This window comes from Carex rostrata, chromosome 2 (assembly GCF_964058835.1).
Source record: "Carex rostrata chromosome 2, lpCarRost1.2, whole genome shotgun sequence".
Lineage (NCBI taxonomy): Eukaryota > Viridiplantae > Streptophyta > Magnoliopsida > Poales > Cyperaceae > Carex > Carex rostrata.
The window spans coordinates 5,392,368-5,404,247 of record NC_135919.1 but is presented as its reverse complement, the minus strand read 5'-3'; the positions used below and the strand labels follow the sequence as shown (position 1 = coordinate 5,404,247).

At 31.4% G+C, this 11,880-nt stretch overlaps 1 protein-coding gene across 2 annotated transcripts; it reads left to right on the top strand.

Moving 5' to 3' along the window:
• The first annotated feature begins 2,147 nt into the window (after positions 1 to 2,147).
• On the top strand, positions 2,148 to 9,445 carry LOC144570741 (uncharacterized). 2 transcript variants are annotated; one of them, XM_078320451.1, is made up of 14 exons: positions 2,148 to 2,659; positions 5,117 to 5,371; positions 5,694 to 5,818; positions 6,127 to 6,168; positions 6,250 to 6,331; positions 6,420 to 6,488; positions 6,717 to 6,887; positions 7,439 to 7,501; positions 7,722 to 7,790; positions 7,899 to 7,997; positions 8,200 to 8,282; positions 8,364 to 8,458; positions 8,675 to 8,773; positions 9,253 to 9,445. In XM_078320451.1, exons 1-13 carry the CDS (start codon positions 2,501 to 2,503, stop codon positions 8,770 to 8,772), a joined length of 1,410 nt encoding a protein of 469 aa, XP_078176577.1. In that variant the 5' UTR covers positions 2,148 to 2,500; the 3' UTR covers position 8,773; positions 9,253 to 9,445. The 2 variants fall into 2 exon arrangements, 1 of the variants encoding a protein (XP_078176577.1); XR_013517009.1 differs by having other exon boundaries at positions 2,318 to 2,659; positions 8,364 to 8,490.
• Positions 9,446 to 11,880: the final 2,435 nt, after the last annotated feature.

Here is an 11,880-nt window from a genome sequence, read left to right as displayed (position 1 = left end):
TTAAAAAATAAGAAAACAACAATTAAAAACATTTACAAATATGCGGTAAAAATTAGATTTAATTTCTTACTTTTTTCAAATTAGGCAAATAATGTTGTAAAAAAACTTTAAGTGCATCCCAGTTCTCGAGGTAGAAACCACGAATTTATTGGAGCATATATTTAAATCATAAACTGAAACTTATATAAGAAAGTTCAGATCCATATTTGGATTGTCTTAGTCCCACAATAGACAACAAACAAAAAGAGAGCTCTTTATATATACATCTCTGATGTGTGTGAGAGAAGATAAGTTCAGTGAGGAGAGAGAATGAGAAAGTCATTAAAAATTTGTATCATTCTGAAAAGATGATTAGAGACAGGAGAGAGAGCGAATGGGGAAAAGAAAAATTGAGTCTGAGCTCCATTTTTTTATCCCAAAAAATTGCACTGGATTTAGAGTTGTTGGGAACTCCCCACTGAAAAATTTTGAGAAAAAATATGGCCGCCGAACACCCTTGTAGGATTATGATCCTATATCATCCAAACCCATCAAATTTCCAATGGGAATAGGGCTGCCGAACACGCCCTTAATAAATGCACACAAATATAATAGGATATATTACCATCTACCAACATGGGATTCAGGAGCGGACCCATAGACCAATGGCTGCCCCTTTCTGGGTTTTAAATTTTTATAGAGATTTATCGGTAACGATTAATTTTGAATTATCTTGAAAAAAAAATTTCTTCTCTAAAATTATAATTTGTAATTCGAGTTAAATTTAGAGTTGAAATTAAAATAAAATTTTCAAATTATAATTAGTAATTATAATTATAAGTTGGAGTATTAAATATTATAAGACAAAGTGTTGAAAATTATAAGTTAAAGCATTATTTTTAATTTAATATTTGATTAGTTATAAGTTTGAATCCGATTAGATTTTTAAACCCCATTTACTATTTTTTTACCCTTCTAGCAAAAATCCTAAATCCGTTCTTGACAGGACCTTTTAATTATCTCATAATACTAGTAAAAAAGAAGTAAAGATTCATATATATACTCAAAACGTTATACGAGTCTTTAATTAAAAAATTAGAGTGTGCTAAATTTGAATAGATTTGTTTTAATTGAATACAATTATACAAATATACATATAAGGAATAGAACTAGGGTGTTCTTAAGCTCACCAAGGATATGTAGAACTATGGTGTTCTTAAGTCTAAAACCCGTTAAATCGTTTTCAAATGACGAATTCGAATTGTTGAAACCCGCTTACCTTACGAGTGATGTGTCTACATGTGAAAATTTTAAACATTCGAATTAATTTAGTACAAAGTCAAGCTATCAAAATTAGAAGGTTAATAAATTAATTTTAATACATTTATTTTTTGAATGTTTTTTTATCACTTAAACTCTATACAAAATTAATTTCAAAATTTAAAATTTTTACATATAGATGCATCACTCGTAAAATAAACAAATTTTAACAATTTGAATTTATCATTTAAAACTAATTTAATAAATTTTAGACTTGAACCCTAGTTCTACTCTACATATAAAAAATAGTAACTTTGCCGAATCAGTTACAGTGAATCATGTGCTTGATCTCGTATTCAACGCCGTTCCGCAGATGCACTATTGTTGACATGATACATCAAACGGTCAGATTTGACTCTTGAATTCAACATGTAAAATCTGAGCTATGATAGTAGAAAAAGCGGAAACTTCATTTTTCCCATGCTTAGATATTTTCCGAAGAGGAGGGTTCAAATGCCTCCATGTTTTTGTGCCTCCCTCATGCTTCTATTTCTTTCCATTATTTTCAAAGTTCAAACAGTCGATCCGAACCGCTCAACCTAACCTCCATACTAAAATATGTTTGGAGACCAAATTTTATATTTTTAGGAATTTTTTTACTATTTTTTTAGATAGATACAAAATCAGTAAATCTGAACCATCTAAAAACAGTATTTTTGTATCTATCTAAAAAAATAGTAAAAAAATTTCTAAAAATATAAAATTTGGTTTCCAAATATATTTTAGTATGGAGGTTAGGTTGAGCGGTTCGAATCGACTGTTTGAACTTTGAAAATGATAGAGAGAGATGGAGGCACGATGAAAGCACCAAAACATGGAGGCATTTGAACCCTCCTCTTTTCCGAAAGCGAAAGTTGTTTTTTTGCACATGACTCTTTCCCGCAATTCCAAATTGCACATCCTATGGCGCGCAATATATGGGAAAATATTTTAACAGAGCAGTATTAGCGTCATACAGCGTACAGAATCAAATCAAAACAGCACTGTGTAAGTCAAAACTGCTCTGTCAAAATCTTTACCCCGCAATTTATAAAGAAACGCCCCTTTATTTCACGAGTAACCCGACGCTTGAACTCCACCATCCCAAATCTCTCCGTATCTCCACTTTTCTTCGAACTCAAGAGTCGGTCGATAGCGAATCTCTCAACGAAAACTACTTATACAGCCTTCCTGATTTGAATTTGAGGTAATATTTTGTTCGATGACGAAGAAGAAGTATCCCAACCGAGCAGAGGAGTACCAGCTGCTTGAGCTGATCGGAAATGGAGCAACGGCGTTAGTGCACCGAGCTCTGTGCGTACCATTTGATGAGATCGTGGCGATTAAGATCGTGGATCTTGAGGGCTCTAATGGTGATTTGGTAATGATTTACTGCATTTAATTCCTCTCTCTCTCTCTATTTAGCATTTCTGTTCTTTTTGTTTCATTTTTCTGTTGCTTTTAGCATTTGATCTGACGTGCACGAATCTGTAAAAGGGGAAAACTTTAGTCGGCGATGCTAAATGCGTTCCTCTCCATAAACTCTATAATTTTTTTAGTTACCACCTTAAACTTTGATAATTCACATTTTCTACCGTTTGATGCAAAATTCATAACTTACCACAAGGTCTGCGCACGATTTTTGTGGTAACTAAAAATGGTACACCATACAAAAATGATGTACAGATTCAGTCTGCGCACCAAACAATAATGATGCGCAGAGTCAGTCTACACTGAGTCTGCACACGTGGCAAGTTGTAAATTTGCAACAAACAATGGTAAATTGTGAAAATGAGAGTTTAAGGTGCTAACAAAAAAAAATTCGCCCATAAACTATATTTGTTTTGTTTTATTTGAACATTTATTATGTTTTCAGATGAGGAAATTGAGGTGGTTGCATAGTCATCGCCCATAAGCTATATTTGTTTTGTTTTATTTCAACATTTATTATGTTGTCAGATGGGGAAATTGAGGTGGCTGCATAGTCATCGTTGTGAGGTTGTACAATTCAAATTGGAAAGGTGTTCACATTAAGTCAAGGGGTAAAGATATTAACAGAGTAGTTTTAGCTTCATACAGCTCACAAACTATAGAATTAAAACAGCTCTGCATGTGGTTAGTGAGCTGCAGGAAGCTAAAACCACTCTGTTAACACACCTAAAGGAAAGTTTCGCAAACCAACTTCAATACTTGAACATGTAAGTCCGTTTTGTGAAGTGCAATTGGAACTAGGAATAGTTTGGTGGGGTCATATCATATGAGTTATTTGCCATTAATACGAGTGGTGTAAATATTTCTGTTATTTTTGTTCGTCTGGACACTTCCAATTTTATGTTGAGAAATTTAGATATATACCCATCATAACTTGGTGATTTAGATATTTCCCCATAAAAATTTAAAAATTAGTTATTTCGCCATCTAAACTTAATTTATTTATACCCCATTATTTACTCCAATCAATTAAAAACACAAATTAATATTAATAAAATAGTGACTTTCTACCTATTTAAAAAAATAGTAGAAAATTCTAAAAAAATATATAAAATTTAGTCTGCAAGAATATTTCCATATGAAGATCATGAAGGTCATGTTAAATGGTTCAGATCGACTGTTTGGACCTTAAAAACAAAGATATTGATCCATAGTATGAACTAATCTGCGCTATGCATAGTACTATAGCTTCACTCATACCTTGGTGTTATGGGTATTAAGAGGTGAAAGTTTGTTTTTGATGTTTGCCAACTTGAACTCCATTGCCATCTTTTTATAAATTGTGTCCTCCACTCTAATAACAAGAACCTGATAGTTGCAGGTAATACTCGAAATTTAGTTGTAACATATGTACTCAAGATTACTTTAGTTTGTTATCATGTCACAATCAATTTAAAATAGGTAAGAAGAAAAAGGATGGGAAATAATTGTTATCATGTCACATGCAAAAAATTGAGAGAAATAACTGTTACTTTCCGGTACTTCCAAATGTTGGTCAATCCTTGGTTTCAACTATGTTTAATATCAGATTCTATAGCAATTCTTGACTACTGAAACGGTGTATAAGAAAATTATGGTTCAAATTATCACGATAAAATTGTGGTCAACTGTTGGTCAAGTCTGAAGCTGAAGCCTGAATTTGGGTTTCAAATTGAATATGTAGAAGGGGTTTAACGCTTCAATGTCAAGGGCCACTGGAACACTTGAATTTCATAAATTGATAACATTATTAATTAATTTGTATAGCTTACTGTTTAGTAAAGTCTTGCAGATTTCCATTTCGTTCTGGAATTGAAATTTTCTGGGTTGATGTAACTAAATTTAGTGAAATTGTAGTTACATATGTATATTCATTTGGTATAGAAGGCTGATGGTGATAGCATTAATGTTATCTATCAACTTAAGGTTTTTGTGAAAAATGTATTTGTTGTCAATTCGGGAATATTGATATCATGAAGGTTTGTTATTCTAAGTTAAAAGAGTAAAATATCAGGAGAAGCATAGAGTTGGCCACCCCATAAAATGGAAAAAAATAACAAACCAAATAATGGAAAATATTGGAAAAAAGAAAAGGCATTTCAAACATTCTAATTGATGATGGAACTGAGCAATGAAATTATCAATTACGGATAAAATTGTAGTCTAAATAATTGGGAAAAAAAGAGGGAGAAAATAACTCTATAAATGGGAAATACTTGAAACAAATGGGTCAAATTGATACATGGGGCACTTGTATTCAGCCGCCATTTATGATTGAGTTAACTAATAAGGATATTTTTTTTCTTGTTCAATTTTCTATATGCAGCATATCAGATAGTTAATCGAAACATTGTTTTCTTGGTTTCAGAGTAAATTCTCGCAAGAAGCGAAGACAATGATACTGATAGACCACCCTAACCTGTTAAGTTCCCACTGCTCGTTTGTGGTGGGCCAGGACCTCTGGGTTGTGATGCCATTCATGGCCGGTGGGTCCTGCCACCACATCATGAAATCCGCATACCCGCTAGGCTTCACTGAGACATTTATTGCGACTGTACTAAGGGATACACTTAGAGGTTTGGATTATTTGCATCAGAATGGACACATACACAGGGACGTAAAGGTGAGAGCTGCTTTTTGGCTTATTGTGATATATACATGTAGAAAAATGTCTAAGTTCCATTTTTACTCTTCAAAATGAGAATTCTCATGCTTGCACCCACAGAAACAAGAGGTGAGTTACAGTTTCTTCCCATTTGTTTGGAATTGTCCAAAATACCCCTAATATAGAGGGATAAATTCTGTTTTTTTGTCATTTGTCTGGAAACTTGGAGATGAGGGACATAAATACTACTATTGTGTTAACAAGATTAAATTATTTTTTGGTTTTTACTTTAATTTTTTTATTGGGCTATATTTACTAATTGTTCGATATGCTTATGTAGGCTGGCAATATCTTAGTGGATGCAAATTTGGGAGTGAAGCTAGCAGATTTTGGGTCATCAGCTTTTCTTTTTGATTCGGGTGATGCTCAAAAAACGAGAAAGACTTTTGTTGGGACCCCAAGCTGGTACTTTATTTATTTCAACATTTAATTTGTTGAAATTACGACAAGGAAATTCTCATGCATGCCCCTGGTAGCCTTTGAAATAGCCTTCTTTTCCTTCTACCCATGTAATGGAAAATAACAGTTATTGTTTGATAATCTCTTTAAATAAAATGGGAAGTCGAGAGGCAAGAGTACTTAAGATTTTTTTGTGTTTGCTGTATGTTTTTTTTTTGCCAGTTTATGCATTATATTTCTCATTTTTACAGGATAATTTTGATATTCAAAATCGTGGGCTTAAACATGACTAATTTAATTTTTTTATCACATAGGATGGCCCCTGAAGTGATAGAGCAAAGTGATTATGATTACAAGTAAGAGTTCCATAAACCTGACTTTTCATTTATTTAGTAATTTTGTTTTACTAACAAATTTATAATGAAGATTATTCTCAGAGCTGATATCTGGTCTTTTGGAATAACTGCACTCGAGCTTGCTTATGGTCATTCTCCCTTTAAGTCTCAGTCTCCTTATCAGGTGCCTCTTTTGTTTTTATAAAAAAAATTTCATGTTATTTAAAGGGTAAAATTTACAATTTAATTGAGAATTTTTCAATATGGAGCAGATATTGATTGAGACATTGACACGTGAGCCTCCATCCCTCCATAACACAAAGGAAAAGAAGTTTTCTAGAGTATGCATTTCATTATTTGTCTTTTAAATTATATTGGGCAAAAAAGGTTGTTAATATTTTAAAAGAAACTTCCATTTGACTTGTGGCTTTATTAGGTCCTTAATCTACAGCTTCAGCCCAGTTTAATGAAGAATTTGAACTTAGGCTATCTTGTTGGTACTAATTAATGAAATGGCATAAAAAAATCAAACAAGACAAAATTAGGTTATGTCTTCATCTTTTTTGCAGGATTTTAAACAGGTGATAGCTATGTGCTTGTTGAAAGATCCATCGGAAAGACCATCAGCACATAAGCTTCTGAAGCATTCATTTTTCAAACAAGCAAAGTCTCACAGCCGGATTATAAAGGATGTCTTGGATAAATTGCCTTCTCTAGTAGATCGCTTTCACTCACTGAAGGTTCACAAAACTTTGTTCAAAACTAGAACTTCTTTTTGGATTTTTGCAAGAAAGATACACAAAACTATAACTTCGTTTTCACTTTCTCAGAATTTGCAAAATGCGCTAGTCATTGTCGTATTTTTGAAGATCACCCAAAACTAACCTGATCATGAGAGGGGTTTGGAATTTTGGATGAAGAAACAAACAATAATTACCTTAGTCTTAAATTTATAATTTTAATACATTTTAACCCATGTAGTATGTAGACCATATAATGAAGCAGACAAAAATGGTTGGCCCTTATATATGGTTCCTATTATTCTATATCTCATTCTTTTTCCTATTGGTCTAGAACCTTAGACCTTGTGTCTTATTTAGTAAGATGAAATAGAAACAAAATGTGATGTTCTCAAGGATAATAAAAGGGTGAATTTTATACTGAAAACAATTGTGATGTCTGCAAATAAAAGGATAAAAAATGGATTTCTTTTGCAAAAGATCTTCTTTGTGGTTTCTGCAAAATGTTGATTGATTGATTCTCACATATCTTTTTGGCTTTTTATGAACAGGACAAGGAAACAGAAATAGTTTGTCAAATGGAACAGTTAATTGAACAGGAGGAAAAATCAAAGGTCTCACCTATTTATTGTTCTGTATCTCATAATAAATCCCAGTGAAAGTATCTTTTTAGTAGTACTGGTATTCACTTCTACTAAACAAAATTTAAATAAAAAGAAAAAATAAGTATGTGAAAGATAAAACTGGTATAGAACAGTACATGAAATGCATGTTTCGGATTGAATAGCATTCGTGCAGGTTTGAGTTTGTTATAACCCTTCACTTCTGATGCAGATGGAATACAGGAGGGGAGTAAGTAACTGGAACTTCGATATCCATGAATTAAAGGCTCAAGCTTCACAGGTATTATTAAATACAAATAAATACACATGGCAACATTTTCTGGTCTGGATTTGCTCATTTTACTGACTATTTCATTTCTTCTTTTTCTTTCTTTTTTAATTCATCCAGGAAGATAATGAAGAATTAACTGCATTTTTAAGATCTTTATTTGAGCTTGATACACTGCATGAAGACGGCGATCACAATCACCCCAGTGATGCACTAAATGTTAGTCTTATATATTACAGTAGTTCTTCTACAAATTGATAAATATATATCATATTGCAGCCAGCACAAACATTTTTTATTACTTAATATTCTAGAAAATTAGGAGTTTTTGTATTGCTAACGTGAGACATGTTCTATCTTCTTGTTACAATTAAATATTTGGGGACAAATTTAAAAACTTTATGTTACATTTTTCTTGAAGAATATCTTGCTACCGGAGAATGGTGTAGTTCTTCCAAATTATACCAATGGCTCGTCGGAATATCATGCTCCTGTAACAAAGAGGTATTATTTATTTTTTATGTATATATTGTTTGCATCTTAGTTAAATGTATACACAATATGAGTGTCTTTTTTTGTAAACAGAGGTGATGATCTGGGTCAACATAGTAAAGGTGTCGACTTACACTTAGTCAAAGCTGATTTGACAACTGATGCGCCAATGGATCGTGTAAACAGAGGTGATGATTCTCATGTAATATTATTAAAATTAGTAAGAGAAATAAGAAATTTTCTCCATTGTCTTTGCTCATCATTTTTTACATGGGTTCAGATCAGCATGACTTGGGATTAAAAAAAAAATGGAGAGAGGAGAAAAGTATAAATTTAATTGATTATTCTTCCTTTCTTTTTTTGGATAGATTGCATATTTCATTTTGTTTTATATTTTTATTCAGCCAATGGTGTTAATAAACAACATGCGAGTTTAGAAGGTCGAGTCCTTGGTCAGAAGGGCCGCTTCACTGTTATTTCTGATAATCTCGAGTCAGACTAAGGTAGTTTCATTTATACATCTTGGAGTATGACCTAATATCAGTTCACTATCTCTATATTGAGTGTGGCTATGGTACTATGCATAGCGCAGATTGGTCCGTCCTATGGATCAATATCTCCGTTTCAGAGTTCAAATAATCGATATGAACAATTCAACATAATCTTCATATAAAAATATACTTGCCAACTAAATTTTACATTTTAAAAAAAAAATACTATTTCTTAGATAGGTAGAAAATAACTATTTTACCTATCTAAAAAAATAGTAAAAAAATTATAAAAAATGTAAAATTTGATCTAAAAGTATATTTTCATATGGAGATCTTATTGAACGAATAAGATTCAGATTTACCGTTTGAACTGTGAAAACATAGATATTGATCCATAGTACGGACCAATCTGCACTATGAATAGTACATAGCCTCACTCTATATTTATGATTACCATGAATCAATGTTTATGATGGTTTTTGAATTTTCAGGTGGTCAATGAGCAATGCATGTGACTGGTTTAGTTTCTATTCTTTCTTTCGTGACTTTGTGTAGTTTATCTTGCATAAATGTAACTTCCTCAAGAAATGACTAATAATTTGGTAGGAAATAAATAGGTTGTGTTGCTATAGATAGGAACTTTTGTGTACTAATATACCATAAAGTGTCTATTTTCTTTCTTTTAGGGTGCGGAGCTTGTCCAAAGCCCTTTGGACCATCTTTGTCCAAAGGGTGATAAGCACCGTGTGATGCTAATCGATTCATACTGCAAATTAATTGTTCTTTAGTGAAGGAGTAAAGTCTTGCTTTCCATTGTAATATTTTCTCCATTACTTAAAAATGGAAGTCTCCATTATTATCTTAAATGTTATATATCTTACTAGCAGGATGGAATGAATTGGTTTGTTTAGAAATGTAAAATTAAAAATATCATAGTTTAATATAAGTCATAACCTACTTCATAAAATTATAAGTAAATAACAACTTTAATTTCGTGAGTTAATGAATTTTATATACGATATTTCATTTTATATATTATAAATAAATCAATCTCTCTAATTAATAATTACTAGTATTAATAATTAAATTTATCTATTATAGAAGAAATCTTTATAATCATACAACAAATTTATTAATAACGAAATTAAATTGTTATATACTGCATATCAAAGAAAGAACAATGGATGTCTACAAAAAATTGTGATTTCAAATAACATGTTGTATGTTGGATTTAGATTTCAGAAATAAAGATCGAATTCCTTATTTGTACACGACATTATGTAAAAACGGAAAGACTTACTACTATATCAACCTCTTTGGACGAAAATGATCCAAAGGGCTTTGGATAAGTTCCGCACCCTTTCTTTTATTGATTTATCAGTCCAAACCTGATCCTGCCACAGTATATAGTGCAATAACTTGGCTATGAATCTTTTATTGCTAAGTATTACATATTAATTTGGAACATAAATATAATATTATAGTAATGCAAAGTTCTCACTCCTAAATCTTCTAGATCTTCAATTGGTCAACTTCAAAAAAGTAAGATCGATCTGAATGACAAGTGTGCATAAAAATAATTTGAACAATGAACGTAAAAGTTCAAAATAATAAGTGTGCATTTTATAATAATTACAGGTGTATTTTGAAAGATTCAAAACACAGTTGAGAAGTTTAAGTTAAATGTTGACAACTATTAAAATACATACTGACTTGGTTAAAACATGTGACAACTATAACTATCAATAGTTGTGTTTAAACTAAAATAGTCATGTATGTTTGCATTATGCAGTTGTTTAAGCCTAAGGTACATAAAATTTATAATAATTTCACGTGTGTTTTAACTTTTAAGGTACACAAAATAGGTATGGAGTTGTTTAAAAGGTGAGTCTAATTAATCACATGAAGATTCTAATTTGAAGATCAAACCATCACATAAATTATATATCAAAGAGCATTTTGTGATTTTCAACCACTAATTAGCCGTTAAAACCGTTTAATTGGCTAGTCTTCACTTAACCGGCCAACTACTAATTAAATATAGTTTGGATTATGAACAATAATTTATATTTTAGAAAACCAAATCGATCTCCGAGACCAATCAACCGGTCATATTTTAATTAATCAGTTGTATAATATGTAACATTATCAAAATTATGATGGTTGGTGTTAGAAACTTTGTTATATATATTGACAAGAATGTCAAATTATCTAAAAAAATCTGATTAAAAATACCGAATAATTTATTCTCTCCATGCGGCGAGCGCAAACTATCTTTTAAGGTACTCTATCTAGCGTATTGCAAACGGGCCGGTCCACGGTTCCGCAAGGTTCACGGGTCCACGGGTCTATATAGTTTGAGTCTGACGGATCTGACTTGAAATGGTTGGCTCAAACCCGTGTTAGGACTATGGTCCAAAATCACGTGGTCCGGTCCTGTCCGTACGGGTCTATGAGTCTTTTTTTTTTAAAATGGTTAAATTGTTAAAAAATAAAACAATTAGAACCATTAGATTCAAAATTCAATTTAGAGAAATTGACTACATGGTTTTTTGTTTTCTTTATATCAAAATAAAGATATGGAAATCTAGTTTCTATATAATATAACTTCTCTATGCAGAAATAATACAGATTGGTACAGCTTTAATGATTAATTGACAGAGGTCAGAAATCTGAAAATCTGAAATTCCAGTGAGCAGTTCCAGTTTTTTACCATATTCAAAATTCAATTTAGAGAAAATAACTACATGAATTTTATTTTCTTTATATCAAAATAAAGGTATGAAAGTCTAGTTTCTAGATAATACAATTTCTTTATACAAAAATATTACAAATTAGTACAGTTTTAATGATTAATTGACAAAGGTCAGAAATCAGAAAAGTTGAAATTCCAGTGAACAGTCTTAGTTTTTGACCAAATTCAAAATTCAATTTAGAAAAAATGGCTACATGGATTTTTGTGTTCTTTATATCAAAATAAAGGTATGAAATTTTAGTTTCCAGATAATATAATATCACTATACAAAAATATTACATATTGGTACAGTTTTAACGATTAATTAACATAGGTCAGAAATCAGAAAAACTGAAATTCCAGTGAGCAGTCACAATTTTTGACC

Excerpts from the sequence above, each read along its gene's own strand:
- LOC144570741 (XM_078320451.1), top strand. The coding sequence starts at position 2,501 with ATGACGAAGAAGAAGTATCCCAACCGAGCAGAGGAGTACCAGCTGCTT. Across the intron at positions 6,332-6,419 it reads AGTCTCAGTCTCCTTATCAG|ATATTGATTGAGACATTGAC; the intron begins GTGCCTCTTTTG and ends AATATGGAGCAG. Across the intron at positions 6,489-6,716 it reads AGGAAAAGAAGTTTTCTAGA|GATTTTAAACAGGTGATAGC; the intron begins GTATGCATTTCA and ends TCTTTTTTGCAG.